General features: G+C 34.8%; 1 protein-coding gene across 1 annotated transcript in view; it reads right to left on the minus strand.

Annotated features, from left to right (window-relative positions):
- Positions 1-1,970: 1,970 nt before the first annotated feature.
- Positions 1,971-23,357, minus strand: part of nt5dc3 (5'-nucleotidase domain containing 3) — a 58,047-nt gene continuing 36,660 nt past the window's right edge. The window contains exons 6-14 of the mRNA XM_039761806.1: positions 22,760-22,897; positions 18,272-18,332; positions 15,968-16,070; positions 13,942-14,043; positions 13,733-13,814; positions 12,491-12,577; positions 11,418-11,558; positions 8,698-8,762; positions 1,971-4,286 (exon numbers count right to left, since the gene is read on the minus strand). Coding sequence (XP_039617740.1) covers positions 4,025-4,286; positions 8,698-8,762; positions 11,418-11,558; positions 12,491-12,577; positions 13,733-13,814; positions 13,942-14,043; positions 15,968-16,070; positions 18,272-18,332; positions 22,760-22,897 — 1,041 coding nt within the window. The 3' untranslated portion in view covers positions 1,971-4,024. The remainder of the gene's footprint in view (positions 4,287-8,697; positions 8,763-11,417; positions 11,559-12,490; positions 12,578-13,732; positions 13,815-13,941; positions 14,044-15,967; positions 16,071-18,271; positions 18,333-22,759; positions 22,898-23,357) is intronic.

Consider the following 23,357-nt stretch of genomic DNA (forward strand, 5'->3'; position numbering starts at 1 on the left):
TAAATTGCGTATTGTTAGATACTAACTCCCCTGCCACGTTGAACAAATACAAATTAGACATTAATTAAATACAAAAGCAAAAACCTACCAACTTACAGTATATGCTGGATATCATTCTCTATTACACGACCAGACTGGTTTCCTAAAATCTTATATGCCCTCAAATTATTTAGGGACATTGCTCATGTCAATGAGGTTGTACCTCATTTGGAATCTTCTGCTGTGCTTTTGCATTTAGAAGTCAAGAAAGCTTTTTACCAGCTAAATGGGGAATATCGATGGTCAACTCTACGACACATGGGATTTGGAGAATGTTTTGTTAACATGATTAAAATATTTGTTTCTTGCCCTCAGCAGTTGTACATACGAATTGATTAATGTCTTATGTTTTTCCTAAAGCAAGAGTATCTTGTCAGGGTGGTCCACTTTCTTATTCTTTTCTTTGCATTTTCTCACAAGCCTTTGACTATTCACAGATACAATGGGATCTCTCCTATGGTATTTACATCAAAAGCATCTAATGTGCCACCTCTCTACATGTGAATGATGTGATACTTGAATGATGCTCCAGAAGAAATTCCTCCCGTTTTAAATTTGTTAAACAATTTTGGAAACATTAGTGGATATAAGATTAATCAGTCATCTCCAGGCAGAGGAGTAGCTAACAGTGTCATCTCCAGACAGAGGAGCAGCTTCAGCCACAGACTGCTGTCACTGTCCTGCTCCACTGACAGACTGAGGAGATCGTTCCTCCCCCACACTATGCGACTCTTCAATTCCACCCGGGGAACTTCTGAGCCCCTGAAATGAAGGGATGTCCAGGAGTTCAAGACTTCAGGCTGTCATTGCCAGCAAAGGGTTTTCAACCAAGTATTAGAAATTAACGTTTTATTTCCAGTTATTTAATTTGTCCAATTACTTTTGAGCCCCTGAAATAAAGAGATTGTGTTAAAAAAATGCTTTAGTTGCCTCACATTTTTATGCAATCTTTTTGTTCAACCCACTGAATTAAAGCTGAAAGTCTGCACTTCAACTGCATCTGAGTTGTTTCATTTAAAATTCATTGTTGTAATGTACAGAACCAAAATTAGAAAAAAGTTGTCCAAATATGTATGGACCTAACTGTATGTTTACTTCAAGCACTGCTTTATATATATACATTCACATCTGTGGACTTTAAAGGTGAATTACATAAAACTAATAAAAAACACAAAAAGAAATACTGCACTTGAGTGAATGGTATAAACAAATAAAAATTGTAAGCAACTAATAATGACAACATATACTCAAATTTTACATAATTACTAATGATAATGTATTTCAATTCAAAAGAACACACTTTCCTGTAAAACTGTATTTTGCAATAACCATCAACAAAAGTCATTAAGAAGAGCAGAAAAAAGCAGGAATTTATCAAATGCAGGAATGTTTTACTTGCTTGTGTTTTACATAGTTGCATATATCATATTCAAGACAAAGCAGCTCTAATGACCCAATATTATTATTAACTATTATTTGATTGACATGACTTACGACATTTGAGTTCCAATTGGTGACATTTTCTTTGTTTTACCAATTGAAGCACAGGCAGGTGAACTGACATTTTCATGGTCACAGAGTGTCAGCAGCAGGATCTGAACCCCAAACTTCAGGGTTTGAAGTCCTTGATTCAAAGTCTGCTGGTAATCTTAGTCCATGGTGAAAAAAAAAGCATTTAGTTACATAGTACTTCTGATACACCCAGTTAACCGAATGCAGAATCTTAACACAGCTTGTAAATTAATATATTCCAGGTATGCTTACTTTTAGTTTCATCCTTGATAGAGCTGTGACTGCCAGCATATTCATTTATATAAAAAGTTACTAAATATGCCCTTTGTTTTCAGAATACTGATTGCACACGCAACAAATCTGAATTTTCTAATATTATTCATGAAAACAGCAACCACAAAACATGAAATGATTCCTCAGAGATAACATAAAAATGTTTATTCGCATAGATCACTTGCATGTGGTTAACGTTGCTCCACAGATATAAATCTAAAACATTTTGTTACTATCATTTGTATTATACATAAAACAAAACAGTGCAAAATTACTTGGATGTTTCAAGTGAAGATTGTATTGTTGTATATTTAATGTCATTCTAAACTTTCAGTACAAGACTTCCATTTTACACTGCAGCATTTTTAAAAGTGTTTACAATGTCATGAATACAGATTGTCCAAATCACAGTTCTGCCTTTAAAGCTAAATTCTGTGCACACTAATATGCATATTGTAAAGTCCATGAGAAAAGAATGGAGGTTTCACAAAATGTCAGCATGATTGTCATTTTTTTAATGCCCTGTGGAAACTGACCAGCTTTCTTATACTGCAAAAAAATGTTGAAGCTAAACAATGATTTAATTTAGCATTAGGCAGAAAAACATAATTTTCATTAACTAAAACCCAGGAGTCTACAAATTTTCCTGTAAATGTACTGTATAAACTGAATGCCATAAAACACTGTATTTCATAAACATTTTGAAATCAACAAAATAGCTTCATAATTTCTTTGCATAAAGCCAAAACTGACGTGCATTCAAGACAAGAGTTGCCAAGCAATGAAATCTTGCATATGTTTGGCTTAATACAGTATATTTCTTGATGTAATAATGATGGCCAGTTCTTATGGGAAGCACCACTGGTACATGGATATCAGCCTCCACTCATCTTCTTACATACTGCCTCCAGATGAATGAAAGACTATTCCTGATTATGGGCCTGAGAAAACTCCACCTCCCCTTTTTTGTTAAGTAATTCTATATGTGTTAAAACAAGATTTTATAAATACAAGTATTCTTGTGTAGCCATACTGCAGAACAAAGGTGAGATTGCAAAGTCAATTTATATGAGACTGCTACTGAGGATAACCACACATTACTGTTATCAGTTAATGTTAAAGCATTAACTGTTTAAATGGTTTGTCCTAACACACCACAGCAATATATATGCACAACATCTGCTAGCAGGACTAGGTTCTAGTTAAAATATAGCAACATTTAAGTTCAGGTTTAAAAATAATAGTAAATTTTACTTATCACAACAAAGACATTCTTTTAGGAACTATAATCTACTGTATTTTCATTGCCAGTCAAACAATAAAAACACACACAACAAACCATATATATTATGTTGTAAGTAACGAAAAGATAAGCAAAAATAAATCAGAAAAGGTAAACCTTAGAGAACAATGACAATTTAAAGTCAAATACCAGCATTTCTCAGGATAAAAACACACGCACACATATAAAAAGATTATAGTCCAAACATATCATTCAAAAATGACACTTGTTAATAATAATCCAGCATAAAGTTTGGTTGTTGAGACAAATAGCCCAATAAAATATTATCAGGCACCTGAAATAATTATGTCAAGAAAATAATACATGATGTATTGCAAAAACAGTAAATAAAAAGAATAGTAAACTGGACCAATAAAAAGAAAAATAGAAAAACAAAACTCATTACCTAATACCAATAGTCTATTTTCCCTTATTTTGTTCAACATTGTCTTGCTAAGTCAATTCCCTACTTAACTAGTGTTTGAGGATACCATCCTTATTCACTGTAATAAATACCTAATTCCACCAACAATTTTTAATTATCATAAATGAAAAAGTATAATCTATATTATGAAGCATAATATGCAACTAAGAAAAAACTAAAATTATCACCAGAGGACACCATGGCACTGAACAAGTCCTGTTAGAGTTCATTTTCTTAAAGATGTTAATGACAGAAAAATCAGTAGAAATAATAAGGCATCTACGAAAAGAAGACATAAAATGTCTTTACACAACCCTGCTCTACAGGTTATTTCAACATGCTATTTTATACTGATGCTCAAAAGGCATTTCTGTGCAAAGTAAATTTCTCTTCTTCAAATACTCCTCTGTACAGTCGAGTCCGTTATAACAAAGTAAATAAATATGATCTCCAGAATCCAGTTTTACAACAATAAACTAGATCCAATAAAAGATCTACCCAATATTGTCCATTTTAGCTTGGAAAGGATTTTTCAAGGTTCCAGCACATATCTGGTCAGTCCAAACAGGGGCTTCATGTTGAAGTGGATTACGTCTGGGAAAGAACGTGTGATGAAGATCATAATTCAGCAAACAACTAAGTGATGCCATGTAAATATCAGCAAACCTAGAAAGACGGCGGGAAAAGTAGGTGGGGTTGTGGTATGTCCTGAAGAGACTACCAAACTGTGGGTTAAAGATGTTCTTTGTTTTTGATCTGTGGACAGAAGAAGTAAACAAAGAAACAATGTTTAGCATAAAATACAATATATGTTCATTGTCCCCACACACACCAGTTTTATAACATAAACACATTTACAAGAAACCTGACAATGCTGGTCTTAAAATATTTTAAACCGGTGTTACTCAATCCCAGATAGGCCTGAGTGTCTCCAGATTTTTAATATTACATTTATCCCTCGCTATATCGCATTTAGAATTTCGCGGCTTCACTCTATCGCGGATTTTATATGTAAGTATAACTTAATATATAACGCAGATTTTTCGCTGCTTCGCGGGTTATGCGGACAACGGGTCTTTTTACTTCCTGTACATGCTTCCTCAGTTGGTTTGCCCAGTTGATTTCATACAAGGGACGCTATTGGCGGATGGCTGAGAAGCTAACCAATCAGAGCACGCAGTTAGGTTCCTGTGTGATGAATGTGGTGTTAACCAGGAAGTCTCGTCTTGCTCATTCAGCTTCAACGTGTTTTCACTGTGTAAAGAGTTAACTTTTGTGCTCTTTTGTGTTTATCTTTGTGCATAGTCAAGCCCTTCATTAAGGCTCCAAAACGATCTGCTCCTGCTACTGCTTCAGGGGCTGTGCCCAAGCGCCAACGGAAGATGTTAACGATTGCCGAAAAGGTAAACGTTTTGGATTTGTTGAAGGAAGGGAAAAGCTACACCGCTGTAGGACGCCATTACAGCATCAATGAGGCTACGATTCTTTTTATTTAAAAAGTAGGAAAGGAATATAAGATCTACGGCCGCAGTGTCCTTTTAACCAGGGTGCAAAACGAGTTCTAAGTGGATGTAATAAGGCAGTAGTCTGGATGGAATCTGCTTTAGGGATTTGGATTGAAGAAGAACAACGGAGGTGCTACACAGTTGCCTGAAGTGGCTCCTTTAGAAGGGCTGTAATGCTCTCCTTTGTTGTGCAGTAAAACTAAAGTCATCGTTATCGGACAAGTCATCGTGTCATTGTTGGCGAGTAACCATAATTAATTTTCTACTTACAGTACTTAGTACATGTACATACATTTAGTGTCACTGTACACACATTTACTGTATACAATATTTCTTGCATTGTACGTATTTATTGCTGGTGGCCTGTCTATGGTAATGGCTGTAACATATGTGATATCGGAGACACTCGATATCTTTAAAATAATACTTAGGTTTTACTGTATATAAACTGTGTGTTTACATACATAATTTCAATGAATCATACCTAATATCTAAGAGAATACAAAGGGATTATGCTGTATAACTGTGCAGGGAATATTTATAAACAGTATGGGAGAGTTTATAAGGGCTTAAAATATATAAAAATATATGGTTTCTACTTCGCGGATTTTCACCTATCGCGGGATCTGGAATGCAACCCCCGCGATCGAGGAGGGATTACTGTATCACTTTACAAGTCACGGTTTTTTCTACTCAACACCAACTCAGACTAAATCCTACAGCCCTGTATTTTTACCATCTATGAAGACTTAAATAAACTCATGCTCAGGACAAGTTGCTTTAAGTTTCACTTTCCATCAGTTTTTTGGTTTAAGTGGGCAGCACAGTGGTGCAGTAGTAAGTGCTTCTGTTCCACAGTAACATTAGCATTTTGGGAATTAGTTGACCAATTTTAATTACTTCATCAATGAGTCACTTATCATATTTTTGTTTATTAAAATATTTAACAATGATTCATATTAAACAGTGGCAAAAATACAATTACATACATCAGTAGACTGCTTTAAACACATGATATTTGACAGTACCTTACAAACTCGTGTAATTAAAAATGTAGTCCAAAAAGGTCGTGGTGGCCCAATACATTCATTTATCTGGACTTTCAGAAACAATTTGATAAGGTGCCACATGAGAGGTTGGGCATCAAACTAAACGAAGTGGGAGATCAGGGTGATGTTTTTAGATGAGTGCAGAATTGGCTCAGAAAAACAAAGCAGTGGGTGATGGTGTGAGAAACCTTATCAGAATTGGCCAATGTTAAGAGTCTTGTTCTTCAGGGGTCAGTGCTAGGGCCACTGCTATTTTTAATATGTATATGTATGTATATACAGTATATGATTTAGATAATATAAATATATAATATAAGTAACAAGCTGGTTAAGTTTGCAGATGATACCAAGATAGGAGGATTGGCAAATAATCTGGAATCCATTAAATCATTACATAGGGACTTGGACAGCATATAGTTTGGCTATGGGAGTGTAAGGCAGGATCAAGCATGGGTAAAACGCGTACCAAAAGAAATCTCTCAGTCCAAAAATTTATTTTAAAAGATTTAGTGAAATTTTAAAGCAAATAATCTACACAAGAATAAAAAAAGTTTGTTACACACATAGAATAAAAAGCCAAAACTTTGAAAAAATTGATTTTCTTTAAACTTAGCTTTTCTTGTCAAACTTTAGTTGTTTCTATACTTTAAAGTGTACTGAAGAAGTAAAGCATCTTTAACATACGGCACTGCACATTCAATAGAGTACGTTGTTTTTCATGCTACTGGGCACATAAGGCACAGTTTAAAACCATGTGCCCTCCACGCCTTACACACAGTAAGGCAGGTTACTATCTGAGTATAATGTATAGTCAGAGAGGCTGGAAATAATTAGAATATACAAACCTCCCATAAACTATGCACTAATACATAGGCAAACATTTAATAGAACGTAAATAACTAGAAAATGCCTCTTACATACATGCTTGGGCAGATTTGTTTCAGTAAATGTATTAACACATAGTAAGTAAAAATGGAAGGTTTGAATACACAGTGAGAGGTCTGGAAATGAAGAGTACACTTCATAAGAAGGTTATATAGCACAATGTGTGGAGTACAAGTACAAGGAGGTTATGCTCAAACTTTATAATGCACTGGTGAGGCCTCATCTTGAGTACTGTGTGCAGTTTTAGTTTCCAGGCTACAAAAAGGACATAACAGCACTAGAAAAGGTCCAGAGAAGAGCGACTAGGCTGATTCCAGGACTACAGGGGTTGAATTATGAGGAAAGATTAAAAGAGCTGAGCCTTTACAGTTTAAGCAAACGAAGATTAACAGGTGACGTGATTGAAGTGTTTAAAATTATGAAGGGAATTAGTACAGTGGATCGAGACTTGTATTTTAAAATGAGCTCATCAAGAACAAGGGGAAACAGTTGGAAACTTGTTAAGGGTAAATTTCACACAGGCATTAGAAAGTTTTCATCTAGATTGTTCTAATACTTCCATTGAAAGCAGATTCTAAGTTAAGTGATGTAAACATGGCTTTGATTGATCGATTATTAGTTGTTGATTGTGGAGGCTCTATGAGTAACTGTAGTTCAAATTTCTTAAACAACAGTTTTGAAAGAAGCACCCGATGACAGTTAAAGTTTCAAAGTAAAATTGTTGGATACTACAAATCCTGCTGGTAAATTATAGTGTTACAGTAGATTAATACTGAAATATTGCATGCAGATAATGCAGCTGTGAGGGAGTTTTTGGTATAACATAAATATATTTGTTCTACATTTGTTATGTACATGCACATAATTGCCTTCCTCTAACTTTCATTTCTAGATCAGTATTTTTTTCTTTTACAGTTAACTCTGCTTAGGGACCAGGAGAAGTGAGCTAGCATACAAGCAGCATTCACAATCATCTTTCCTAGCATTTGAGTAACTTTATAGATATAATAGATATATATATTTAGAACAAATGTCAGTAAAAGAGGAAAATATACAAGTTGAAGTGACTTCTCCATAGGTAGATTTAAAACAATAAACTATTCTGTAATTTAAATAGCATATAAGGTTTCTCAGTTTAAAGACATGCAAGACAAATTCCTTGGTGCTTCTAATGAGCGATTTAGAAATTAGAACAAAAACCTTATTTATTTTACCTATTTTCCAAAGAAGTAAAACCCATTGTACTGGGTATATAAACTACAGACTGACTGGAGTCATCTATTCATCTAAGTAGGAGCACAGTTTGATCTCTGGTTAAGAAACTGGTTAGAAAAACACAGCAGCCATATATTATGCCCAGCACTGATTTTGAAAACATCATCTTAACATAGGTTAAAAATCAGACCATATTAATGAGTAGATTAAGGAGCAAATAATACTGTGACCAACAGGGAAGTTCCACTAGCAGTGACATTCATATTAGTAGCTTTTCTATTATAAACTGTTAGCTTTCAAGAACCTATGCATTCAAGATGATATATTCAGTAAAAGATTAAATAATGTGTAAACAATTTTTACATTACAATTTCAGATGGACTCCAATTGATATGATGTTACAGGAAAAATACTTTTTAAGCATTAAAAACATTGAAAAAAGTTAAAACACTGCATAAGATACCAGGATGGGCTTAGTAGTATTAGAAAGCAGCTGATGGAAACACTTTCTACCTCATTCCTTCTCTTTCTTTGATCCACTCCCGAAGAACCATCTGGGACTCAGCATCTCGATACACCTATAAGAAAATAAAACATGTAATGCACCAGGCGCTTTAGAAATACAATTAATAATAAAATAAGTTTATTCAATACATCACTGCTAGTTACACAATACATCCATTTTTTCCAAGCTTTTTCGAGGAAGAATACTTAAACTTTGCAATAGCTTATACATTCAGGTACTAAATTTGGATAACTGCTACTCAGAGAGATTTAGCATTAAAAATGTATATGCCTGATGGCTTCTTTCACTTCACTTCTTAAAGCTGTCAACTACATAAAACAACCAGGTTGGAAAAACTCTTTATTTGGCTCAAATGCAGGAAGAATACACACACAAAAAATCACACACATATACAGCACACACAAAGAAGTACCTTCAAATAATTTATTACACAGTTACCAGAGATAACTACAGGAAATTCACATGATGCATAATTAAGTTAAGATTTGATGCTCCCTCCATTGCAAAAGAAGACTAAAATTGTCTACTCATGAAAGTTCAGGTTGTATTCAAGGTCTACCTTCCCAATTACTTTAACAATGTACTATTATTATTGAAATAGATTAGTGCTTAAGTTAATAAAAGACCCTCAGACTTGAATGCACACTTGAAGAGCATCATATAGCTAGTGGAAAACTAGCTAGTTGATATGATACACTCTCTTTGTGTTTTCTGTCCTGGATCATGCTAGTAACTCAAGTTTTTCATAGATACCATCTAAAGAAAAATAGAAGTTATGCTAAGTATCTGTCTTACATGATGCATTTCTCCAGAAATTAACAACAAACCTGTTAATTGCTTTTGTCATACTCTCTAATGGCTGCTTTCACACCTACTCTTATCTTTCACTTCCTTCATCTCCGCAGCTTTGTTCACTCTTTACCATGCAATATATACCACCTGTTTTTTTTATTATTCAGTTAGGCCCCTGTCACACTACATGACTTTTCCAATGATTTTCAGTTACAGATTTCATATACAGTACGTACTCTTAGTAAGTTGGGGACAGTCACGGCACACCTTTATAACCTCAAGTTGTGTAGTTTGACATCCTTTAAGTCACTGGGATGGGCTCCTGTGAGTTGCATTAGCTTACAACCCAAACACATTGCTTACAAGGAATGTGGGCATTTTGGAACTTACAAACCGATGAGATGAGCATCTGTCTGATGTCTCATATTTACTGTTCCACGACAGAACTGAGAAAGGAAACTAAAAGGGGTGAGACGGTGACTGAACTCACCATACCCAGAAAACCTTCAATCCAGGCACTGGTACTGACTGCATGGAGTCATCCTCAAACCTACAAGCTAGTTTGACACTCACTGGTGAAGACTACACAAACAGAATGATGCATTTCTATCCTTTCTTAAATTTTAGAAGTTAGAATAGAGTTAGAATAACCTTTGTTGTCTGCAGATGTTCATTCAGCTCTTCACCAACTCCACTGCACATGCCTATGTTGCCTGCCATTAATCCTTTGGATGGCCATATGTGATCTATTACTATACTGCCTTGTAAAAACTTGTTAAAGAGAAACTAAACATTACATTTAATATATATAACATATCCATTTGTGTCTTTTTTAAATCAGCGGCATTATACAGGCATAAATAAAGTTGGATGAGAGGCTAGTTCATTGTACTGTAAATACAGCCTTAGTCTAATATCAGTCTAATACCTATAGACAATTTACAGTGGACAATAAGCCTAAATTGCAGGCCTTTAGGATATTGGGGGAGCTTTTGATGGCTTTGTGTCTGTTACAACCAAGACAGACAACAGGTCCATTGCAATTCTGAACAGATTAAATGGGTTTCAGATGTATGTATGTAAGTAAATATATAATTTTGGGTCAAGGGATTGATATCCAGTAAATACCTTCTCATGGTACTGTGTACAATATGTCCATGATGAAATAAATCAGATGAAGGATGGTTTCTAACACAAGTTCCTCACCACAGATTTTGTTGTTTCCCATGTTATTGATGTACATTCCATCAATGGCAATGAGAATACTACTTGTACATTGAACAATAATTCCAAATTTTCTTTTTAAAATGGGCTTCAGATCCTGCATTTTGAAATGAGTTGATATTGCAGTAATCACCATACACTCAGTGTCTTTTAAATGACATTTTCATTTCCACAATGCCACCTTTTTGATACAAAATGATTAATGTTGAAAAAATTCTAATGTATGTTTTCAGATACTACAAGCCCAATGTGTCCCTGTAAATTTGTTTTCTTTCTGTTGGCCTTTCTCAAAAATGTTTGGAAATACACATATAATATGTATGCCTTTTTCATGAATTCTATTAGCTATCCCTAAGGAAAATTCATTCTATTAAAGTTTCAGAATGATTTACAAGGCAATTAGAAGTACCTGAGTTTTTTTTTTTTTTGCTTGTTGTTTTAAATTACAATAGTTAGCACAGTGGACAGCACTACCCCCACACAGTGCTTAGATCTTTATGACATGTTTATAATCTAAATGTTATTTTATAGTAGGGATCTAATAAGGTTGATTTAAAATTTAATACTGTAAATCACCAACATTTACTACCTCAAACAAACATGCACTCTGAAGTGAAACATCTATAAATAAGACACTCTGTTGGACTCAAATAACTTTTATTCCACTTTTTCCACTCATTCATATGCTAACCTGCATACGTTCCAGTAGTCCAGTGAGCCCCTGCAGCCAAGTCATGGTATCCACAAACTCCTTGGTGTTCATTATTTTTATTTCTGATCGGAGCTCAGGAATAATGGCCCCTGTACGCCAGCCATGTTTGAGAGTCAAGTCCTAATCACCAAATCAAAAATGAAGAAAACAAAAATACACACACATAAATTTAAGATTGTAAACAGCGCTCAATACAGTAGGCTCCTAGACGATTATATCACATTGGGTATTTGTTTTTGACACATGCCATAGAGTTTATTTGCCCACGACAATTAGGTTATATTAAAATTAAACATGAACCAGGAACCAAAAGTTGTTTCATGTGTGATCCTTAATCATAATTAAACTAAACAATACTTTAATACTGTAATTTAAATCCTTAGAACATGTTTAAGAACATTTGAAGAGAGAGGAAGCTCATTCATCTTTGATAACAAATATAGAGAAGAAAAAATAGTTTTCATCATGACAAAGAGCCTAACTTTGCCACTACTACTAAGGAGCTTTAATGTGATACACGGCGCTCCTCTGTGCTACTTCATTTTTCTTTGGCTGTTTGTTTTCTCCAGGAACTAATTTGTTCTGATTTCATCTAATTAAGTTAACCCTTAATTTATACATATACCCAATTTCTGGTAACCCAATTTACCAGATTATGTTTGGTAGAAGTTGTGCAAACAATTCTTGTTTAATGTTCTGTAAATCCTGCCATGTCACTAATAGAAAATGTATCAAATAAAATGTATAAAAGTAGCAGTTACTGCAGAGTTACTTTTTAAGAACTGTGCACCACAGTTTACAAAAAGCAGGTATCATTTTAAAAGTGCATTTTTCAATATGCTATATTGACTGGGGATATACAACTGACAACATACTTTAAATAAACATTACACAAAGGCTTTGATCTAGTTCTACATTATATCATATTTACACTGAAGTATTAAAAAAAAATGGTAGCATAGTGGTAGCAAAACTATTCACAAATAAGCAAGCCCTTATCGCCGCTTAGATTGTTCACTATAAAACACTACAGTAATTAAAAGTATCCTTACAGCTAGGTCACTGTAAATATGATCTCCAAAATACAGCACTTTTGATCCTCTCCAACCAGTTAGTCTAAGGAATTCATACAGATTTCCCTGGAGAAATGAAAGAAAATATCAAAAAAACACCAAGTGCAGTAAATAAATCATGATTCAACACAGTTGGCATTTTGTATCAGCAGAAAATAATGCAATACTAAGCTGCAATTTTAAATTGATGACCAATTAGCACAACTCATATTATATTTAGTTGGTAGAGGGCAGAACCTCTCAGAATATCAATTCTCCACAACCCATTGCAACTATCTAAAGACTTGCCGTCGCATGTTTGATTATTTCTTTGTAACAAGCCCACGACTGTGTTAGGTAAACTTCTAGCTTTTACAAGTTGTTCACTACATTGGAGCAACAGTCAGCTGACTCTGATGTCATGATAATATTCCCAAGTGAAATGCTAAACTGAAAGGTTCTAAAATCATGAAAACCTGTAAACAAAGTAATGACAGCTTGCCTCTTTTTTTCTGCCACATTTGTCTTGCATCCTGTTTTCAAATGCAGTTTATTTCTATAACCCTTAAGTTTATCAAAAATTGTATTGTTCTTTTTCTTAAACAGAATGTAATTTGGTCTTTTTCTTAAACAGAGTGTAAGTCATTTAATGGCCAGAAACCTCTCCTTTAAAGAAAGGCAAGGAAAAATAAAGTGGAAAACTTACCAAATTATCTAATTAATTACAGACATTGCCAAAGACAACACAAATCATTAAATAAAAAATTTACATTGATTCCTCTTCTCACATCAACATACCCCACAACATTTCAATACATTAAAAAAAAATCTAAAATAAAATCCAAATTATGACTATAGGAAAGAAGTTAAACAGGAAATTAAATATATTAGAACTAGAAGGTCCTCCCTCCACACTTCTCTGTTCACAACATCATATAACGAGTCCTTACAAGGCCAGAGGGTTACAGAAAGTGTAACTGGGATCTAGACCATTCAGCCTTCTACAGTGTTTCAATTTGATTGCCTTTGAGTAACTTTGTGTAGGTTCTGCTGCTAAGTTTTCCTGTCAAAATGATCAAAGATTTACATGACTGAATAAAAGGATAAGAAATTAACTAATGTAAGGTTAGCTTTAAAGTCATTGGTATAAAAACACATTTGACATTGACTTGCATTGCCACCAAATTTAATAAGTCAGTCCCCCAGTTTAACTACTGATTATGATTTCCAAGTCACAATTACCTGCTTGTAGATTTGTCCTTTTTCCAGCTCATGAATCCTATCCCATAGCAACACCCCTTTATTATTCACTTTACGAAATGGCCTGTAAGAAAAATGATGTAAAGGTTCACCCTATAAACGAGTACAGTTTGTATTAATTAGATAATATTAAAAACAATTCCAAAATAATTCAGCTAAAATAGACTTTAAAATAACTGTAGTACACTTACTTCCGTCGATCATTAAAAAAATCTGGCTTGTCCGCCTGTACAATGACCACATCGAAAAGATCTCTCCAGTCCTTCCCAACAATATAGTTCATGCCACGGTTTCTGAAAAGCAGACAATTGAAAAGATGAAATGAAACAACTACAAACAAGTTTAAGCATTCCACTCAGAATACAGATTCAGATTTAACATAAAGAACAGGTTTGTCTTTCACAAAATGTAATTTTTAGCAGTAAAGTATAGGAAATAGAACTAGTACAAACTAGTAACCTGTCCCTAGCATATTGTGAGAGCTGGTCCTTTAAGTATGCAGTGATAATGTAAACTATTAACTGTAGTGTTCCCTTTTCTAGCATTGGATGCATTAATCCCAAAAGTCTATCAGTTATAGAAATATTTCTTTCACTAACACTTTTTTTAGTATTATGATTTTAGCAAGCCCTGATATTTCATTTTTGTCAAAATTCAGAAATGTAATTTTTTTTTTAGTTTACACTGGCTTTCTAAGTTTTTAAAAATATCAAAATATTTCAATATGTGCAGAAGTGGTAATTCTTCTCTGTAGTTAGTAGAGATGAGGGAACAACTCAATATAGGGTATTGTAATATTGTCATACTGGGGCTTACATAGAAAATTGTTTCTGCATGCTAGGTTGTATTTTTCCAAATAATCCTCTACTAATTTTAGACTGTTTATGTTCACAGAGAATGCATGGTTCTGTTGGTCTGAACCAAGACAAGCTGTTATCTTTTTATTTGTATTTTTTAAAACTTTATATTTATCCTTATCACAGTTATTCAGGTTTATATTTAGTGTAGTGTTTTACACCTTTTACGAAGGTGCTTTAAATTACTTAAACATTGTCTTCTGTACAACTAAATGTATAATGGATCTTTTTTTACAATTATTGTCAGTCACTGTACAGAAAATATTATGAAGATTAACTCATTATCTGAAGGGGCAACAATTAATACACTTTACTTTTCTAAGAAGAACATGGAAAATAAAGTTCTGTCAACTACTGTATATCTACAAACCGGATTCCAAAAAAGTTGGGACACTAAACAAATTGTGAATAAAAACTGAATGCAATGATGTGGAGATGGCAAATGTCAATATTTTATTTGTAATAGAACGTAGATGACAGATCAAACGTTTAATCCGAGTAAATGTATCATTTTAAAGGAAAAATATGTTGATTCAAAATTTCACGTGTCAACAAATCCCAAAAAAGTTGGGACAAGTAGCAATAAGAGGCTGGAAAAAGTAAATTTGAGCATAACGAAGAGCTGGAAGACCAATTAACACTAATTAGGTCAATTGGCAACATGATTGGGTATAAAAAGAGCTTCTCAGAGTGGCAGTGTCTCTTAGAAGTCAAGATGGGTAGAGGATCACCAATTCCCACAATGTTGCGCAGAAAGATAGTGGAGCAATATCAGAAAGGTGTTACCCAGCGAAAAATTGCAAAGACTTTGCATCTATCATCATCAACTGTGCATAACATCATCCGAAGATTCAGAGAATCTGGAACAATCTCTGTGCGTAAGGGTCAAGGCCGTAAAAGAGGAAGGTGCGACAAAGAAGGCCCAAGACGATTGAACAGTTAGAGGCCTGTATTAGACAAGAATGGGAGAGCATTCCTATTTCTAAACTTGAGAAACTGGTCTCCTTGGTCCCCAGACGCCTGTTGAGTGTTGTAAGAAGAAGGGGAGATGCCACACAGTGGTGAAAATGGCCTTGTCCCAACTTTTTTGGGATTTGTTGACACGATGAAATTCTGAATCAACATATTTTTCCCTTAAAATGATACATTTTGTCAGTTTAAACCTTTGTTCCGTGATTTATGTTCTATTCTGAATAAAATATTAGAAGTTGGCACCTCCACATCATTGCATTCAGTTTTTATTCACGATTTGTATAGTGCCCCAACTTTTTTGGAATCCGGTTTATAGTAGGAATATCCACAGCAATAACTTTATTAACCAAATCAGACTTAAGGCGTCAAATCAAAATGGCTCACTTACACAAAATCAAATGGGCTGTTTGTGATAAGAAACATCTTCTTTCCATGATCAGCCAGTTTCCTCAGCACTGCCTGGGTCTGCTCCCCATAACACACATACTTTTCTGAAAAGTGTAAAAATATAGTTAATATGCAGTAATTTATAAACAATAATAAGTCAGGGCAGCACGGTGGCGCAGTGGTAGCGCTGCTGCCTCGCAGTTAGGAGACCCGGGTTCGCTTCCTGGGTCCTCCCTGCGTGGAGTTTGCATGTTCTTCCCGTGTCTGCGTGGGTTTCCTCCGGGCGCTCAGGTTTCCTCCCACAGTCCAAAGACATGCAGGTTAGGTGGATTGGCGATTCTAAATTGGCCCTAGTGTGTGCTTGGTGTTTGTGTGTGTCCTCCGGTGGGTTGGCACCCTGCCTGGGATTGGTTCCTGCCTTGTGCCCTGTGTTGGCTGGGATTGGCTCCAGCAGACCCCCGTGACCCTGTGTTCGGATTCAGCGGGTTGGAAGATGGATGGATAATAAGTCATCACTTTAGTACTAATCATGCAAATGGCCTTTATTCTGTGCACTGGTATGACTACCATACAATTTGCACTCCATCATTATAGCTCAAAATGGATCTTTTATAATGGATAACAATGTTGAATTATGTAATCTGGACATAGGTGCTCAAAGTAAGGAATGTTCAACATCATGGAAATAAACTAGCCCTAAGGCAGATGTGTTTAAATATATGAATATACCTTTTGGCTATAGTACAGAAAAGTACTGTATATCACTAAAGGAAAATATTAGGTGTATACAAGAAGAGTCATGCACAACAAGAATCTGCATTTATAGGTACTAGTGCTTTCCATTAACAGATGTACCAAATTAAAGTTAAGCAGATAATAACAGATGTATTAAAAAGTTACCTAAAATATTAATTTGAAACAATACTTTATGCCATGGTTAACACTGTGCAATATTAAATATTTCGCATCAATAATAATGCCTTTTACAAATTTTACTCTATAACTTTTTGCAGTATAATTTAAGTAAAATATGATGTAAATAAAACATACATTTGGATTAGGTGGGTTGGAAGATGTTAAGCTGAAAAAATGTATGTGAAAGTAACTGAAACCTCTAATAGGTCAGTCAACCAAACTAATAACATCTAATTATGTGAAAAATAATTCTATTAGTTTGTCTTTGAAAATTAGTCATTTCTGTGACCTATCAGAATGAAGCCTGCTGCAGTTTAAACTTTCAATGCCATCTCACTATTTTCTTACACATAGGTGGCAGAAAAATCCATTACCATTGCTGACTTCAGAGGTGGCTAGACATTTTCCTTTGAGCCAAATAGTCATTCTGATTACATACTTATGACACACAACGCGAAGTGTTCATAATCTCTTCTCTGACAAGCTGTCACTTTTGGAGTATGTAGCTCTTCTGTGGTATTGTCAAGTTGTAGCATCTATACTAATAAAATGCAAAGCCCTCATTGACTGACTGACTCACTCACTCACTCACTGACTGACTCATCATTAATTCTCCAACTTCCCGTGTAGGTAGAAGGCTGAAATTTGGCAGGCTCATTCCTTACAGCTGACTTACAAAAGTTAGGCAGGTTTCATTTCGAAATTCTACGCATGATGGTCATAACTGGAACCTACTTTCAACCATATACACGACCACAGCCTGCAGCTCGGTCACCGTGTGAGGCGGAGTTGCGTCCCACATCATCACGCCTCCCACGTAATTGAGTGCCTGCCCATATAAGGTAAATATTCGCGGGTGAAGGACTGTGCTTATGCAAACGAAGATGAAATGGTCTAGTATTTGGCACAAACTCAGCGAAAGTGCGAGAGAAACTTTTAAGTGCCGGGTCTTAGCTAACATTAAATAAAGCCGTGGACATCGCAAGATCACACAAGAGAGCGCAGTACATAGAGAACAAGGAAGAGCTCCAAAGAGCGCTGAACAAAAAACGCATTACACAATTGAGAAGGCAGCAAAAGAATATGAAGCGAGTGACGCAAACAAGCATATTCATAAGTGCAGCTACTGCGGAAACAAAGCACGGTGTAAACCGTAAGTTTAAATTAAGTTTATAGACACGCTGCCGCTGGCGTTTGTCATGCCTAAGATGAATACGATATTCGCGAGATACAAGTTTAATGAGAGGACGCAGGGTATAAACGAGACTTTTGATCACTTTGTAACTAAGTCAAAATGAATGGAATGGAATGACTGAAAGCAAACAACAACTGCACAGTATTGATTGCTTAGTCTAACAGGAAAGAGTGCAATAACATAAAATTAACTTACCAATATCAGCTTCAACAGAACGATATAATATACCCTTCACATGGACATCTCCAATGGACTCCTGAATAAACAGAACAAAAAAAAATTAGGACAGTATGTTTTCCCCTCAGAAAGAAACAATTTAGTTTATAGTCGCTCATTTGCTAGTAAATTGGGCATACTGCAAATTTAAATTGTTGTTCCAAATCCTTACTAACTTGGTGAATATTTGCTTGTCTTTAAGCTGCCTATGCTTTAAAACAAACACTTCATTGTTTACAACATTAATTTTTTTTAAACTTAGAGGCTAGGGACATTCATACATGTTATTGATGCAGAAGACAGATAACTACAAAAACTGCAGGTACTTTCATACAGCTATCCAACATTCATTTTGCTAAGGAATCTTGGCAAGCAAAAGAAAAAATCAAACTGAAAGTGCTGTGTATAACAATACATTTTATGTTATTATGAGAACAATGCAGCTTTGTCATGCTTTGAGAAAACCTACAACATTATATCATAAGTGTGGTTATATTAGTTATTATATTTGACACTATTAAAATAAAAACTCCTATTGTTATGACTTTTGGCTGCTGTCACTCTTTTGAAACTACATCCCCTAACATTGCAGAAGGACATGTAAATTTAATTGGAAAAGGACTAGAAAAAAAAGAGGTACGGTTTGTCCTATGTAATGTTGAGCATTAGGTACTGTAAATATTCAGCAGTATATGCACTAGAAAAACAGAATAAAGATTCTTTGCATGTCAAATAAAATAATGATCTAAAAATTTCATGAAACAGAACCCAATAGTGACCGACTCTGGACAGTGGCAAACGATGTGAAAAAATGTCCATATGAAAAAAGAAAGAATTCTCAAGTTAACTTGTGTTGCATAATTCCACATTGACCATTATCCATCCATTCATATGCTCAAAACATGCAAAATGCTTGTATTGTTTGGTAAATTATTATTAATACTTCTGGAAAATTCAGCATATAAGATGAACAGGAAATATGTTTTCCCATAATACTGTGCTTTTGAATCGAACAGAATTATGGTAAAGAATCTTTCCTGCGCTTTCTGAAAGCAAGTATCTACAATAAAATAACATACTCAGGTCTGCGTGTGTGTCATTTCCCTCAGAGCTATCTGATTGGTCAGTTTGGCTTTTACAGCGTAGTTGAAAGGGGAATTGAGAATGTGAGACACACAAGGAAAAGGAGGAAAAGTGTATGAGGCGCGCCAAGATTGTTGCCTTCAATGACTAGAAGCATAAAAGTGGGGAGGAGGTGAGAATTTGCCGCGAAAATAATGACAGAGACTGAGAAGCATGCTTTATTGGAAAGCACACGAGAAAGGGAGCACCAGTCAAGAAGGTACACATAGGGCAAGAGATAGCAGGTACTTTTTAATTATTCCAGTACCTCTCTTCAACAGATAGCATTGTTAGTTAATAATATTTTAGCAAATAATTTGAATGTATAATGGACATGTGCATTGTTATTGATTAAGCGTATATAAAATGCTTTACAAAATCAAACATAAAGTGTGCTTTTGATACAAAATCTTCTATTTTAAAACTGGTCAAGGTTTACAATGAGTTACAGTAAATCTCTTAAGTCTTTCAATGTGTAGCATGACAGTTTTATAAGATCATTAAGACATTTCAGAAGACTGAAATAAAGTGGTGTAATTTCTTACTGTTCTGCTTATAAAGCTGGCACAAATCTTAAATGTGAGTAAAACGCCTAGATGCATTTGATTCCCCGAAAAACACACAGTCACAGTTTATCAGTATTGATTTTTCCACAAACAATTGTAAATTGTAAAGAGCACAATGAAAGATGCAAACTTGTGCACCCAAATGAACAAAAATCACTCAGGTAATTACTGAATAACCTCATATACCAACAAGTAAAAGAAATAGTGCATTGTTCCACAAATGTTGAAGCCTTGACAAATTATTTCAGGAAAACACTACCTATTCAGCTAATGCAGCAAATTAAATACACAGTAGATCATACGATAAAGCACTAATAATGAAAGGCACGCCCATCAACAGTGTTAACAATGCAGTTAAGCCAAGTGGCCAAAATAAAGGTGCAAGAATCAACAAGAGAGAAGAAATAAATACAACTGTACATTGACTCAAAACCTGACACCTGCAGTAAATGGCATTTCATTTAAAATGAATATGATATTATCAAAAGAACATACAATTTTTTTATGAAAACTAACTCCCTTATAGTTTAATGAATGTTTCCTTCTAGATGCTGATCCAATACAGAGCACAGATCCAAAAATGTAGTTTTGTATTGTTAAGGTAATACACTATCTAGTCAAAAGTCAGAACACACCCAAAACTTTTCATGTTTTTAAAAAACTGATATTTTATCAAGATACCATCAAATTCATTTAAAAATACAGTCATTAGTAGTGTTTCATATAGCCATTGCTGCCTGAAATTACTGATTTTTTATTTATTATTTACATTTGACTGCATAGCCCCATTTTAACAGCCATTCCTTCTGTGTCTTAATGATAAAACTCCCTTAGATTATCTTTAATGTATCATGTTTAAATGCTAATTGGTTATTACAGGAACCTTTATAATTACGCTAGAACTGCTGAAACCTATTATTCTGTTCACTTGGGTTGCAAGGTACTGGCATTCCCAAACTTCATTTCTTGTTCAGAAATGACCTAAATGCAGAATGAAAGTTATTCCATGTGACATATTGTCAAGAAAATGAAGATTTCATACAAAAGTGTCTTATTAGTGCCTTGAGAGAACAGGGTAAACTGGATCTAACCAGGATTAATAAAAGAAGGAGAAGCCCAGATGTACAGCTGCACAAGAGGACAAGGACATCAGAGTCTGTAGTGTGAGAAACAAACAGCTTAAAGGTGCTCAGTTGGCTTCTTCCTTAAATACCCGTCAAACACCAGTGTCGTCTGCAACAGAGAAAAGACGACTCCAGGAAGCGGACCTTAGGGACAGAGTTTTAAAGAAGAAACCATATCTGAAACTGGTAAATAAAAAGAAAAAATTAAAATAGGTAAAGAACACACCGACATTGGACAGGAGATAGCTGGAAAAGCATATTATGATCAGTGTCCTAGATATTTCTGGGTGTGTCCAGAATTTTGACTGGTAGTGTACATACAAAAAAGGCAGCTTTTGAACTTCTCAAAATAATTCTTGCATTTATATATTTATTATACCTACCCATATGTGCCACATAACAGCCCAAGAAAATTTCTTATAACACATTTACAACTGAGTGTGTTCTTTTTTAAATGAAACCATCATATTTAAATTTAAAGGTATTAGACTAACATATAAACTAAATAAAAAATCTATCAAACATTTTTAGAATACAAGTGACCTTGTTTTATTGTATAGGGTCTTGTGTGGCCTTATTTTCTCCTTTATACTCATTTACTGTCTACTGCGTAGACCTTAACAAAACATATTAAATCCTATACATTTAGCTTTCATATCCTACAACAGTGTTTTTCAACCGGGGTTCCTGGGAATCCAAGGGTTCCGCCGAAAAAGTCCTAATAATATAGGACATACTGGTGGATAATTGCACAGGGTTCCATGAGCAAGGTAACCATTCGCGCAGGGTTCCACTCCAGCTAAAAGGTTGAAAAACACTGTCCTACACTACCTTTTATAACTATGCCCTCAGGCAATAAGAGCAAAGCAATAAAACACATAGGAGATTTATACTTTTAATTAGTTATCCATTATAGATAACATGCCCAAATTATAAAGAAACAGAATCCAATCTGAATGTTGGTTACAAATCAACACAACCAAATGATGCTAGATGTGTAGTTTCAGGTGGCACAGTAACTTGTAGTTGCAGTTGATTTTTCCTGGTCAGCTCGTCATATGCATAGGCCCAGGAGCCTGCCTGTCTCAATATGGCTGTTAAGTCAAAGTTGTCTTCTCTTCATTGAGAAATGGTGAAAGAAAGAGAAAGAGAGCGAGAGAGAGAGAGGTGGTCTTCTCTTAATGGCAAGAGAGGGCATTATTTTGCAAGTCTCCTTGTCCCTCTGCAGCTCCTGACACACATACTCACACACACACCTACCTCCTTCCCGCACCATCCACCAATGAAACAACTCAGGTGCAACCCTCTTACCATTTCACTATTTTACAGTGTGGGTGTGACATTAACTACTGAAACAGCTCCGACAAGCTCAACTCCCCAGTCTAGTATTTTCTGTAGTGCCAAATACACAAGCAAGAAAGGAAACAATTAAGCCATAAAACTAGTCTAGATGGTGCTTTCCTTATCAATGAAACTCTGGGAGTATAAAACTGCTTTGTCCAGCTCCCTGATTCTTTTAACATTACAATTAAAGATATACAAATATTTATCAACTTTTTTCTTCTAGTCATCACTAATTTTTCCACTATACACCTATAACTAATACTGTATTTATTCAAAAAAAACAGTCTCCTACAATAAATGTTTTGCATTACCTTAACGTCTTTGTAAAGATGAACAGGTTCATAGTCAATATTGTGCCTCATGAAGTAATCATTAACACAAGAAAGCAACGTCATCTCTGGGAGAGAGAAGATATCCATAAACTGCTTCATTGTATGGCCATGAGAGCTCTGAAATAAAAAAACAGTGAAAATAAACACTGACTCTGATTCAATATAGGGTGAACATGTGTTCCTAATAATTTGCTTAGTGAGTGTATATTATTCATGCATGACATTTACGTTAAACAAGCAAAAGTGCTGAAAACACTCTGGCTTCTCCCCTTATTTATATCACTCTATTTATACTTTCATGCCTTTTTTTTCTTTTTTCATGATCCATTATTTCATTTCAGACCAGACATACACTTCATAAAGAGACAAACTTTGGCTGATTAGAGATAAATAATTACAAATACAATGAACAATATTCAGTTAGTCCTTCAACTTACATTTAAATGTATTTTTTGTTTGTTTTCTGATTTTTTATTTTTTTTTCTGTATGCTTAGTTTCATTGTTGAAAATGAAAGTCAGGAGAAAACATTTGATAATATCAAAGAACTGACATATCAACAAACTAAACTGCTCTTT

This window comes from Polypterus senegalus, chromosome 8 (assembly GCF_016835505.1).
Source record: "Polypterus senegalus isolate Bchr_013 chromosome 8, ASM1683550v1, whole genome shotgun sequence".
Taxonomy (NCBI): domain Eukaryota; kingdom Metazoa; phylum Chordata; class Cladistia; order Polypteriformes; family Polypteridae; genus Polypterus; species Polypterus senegalus.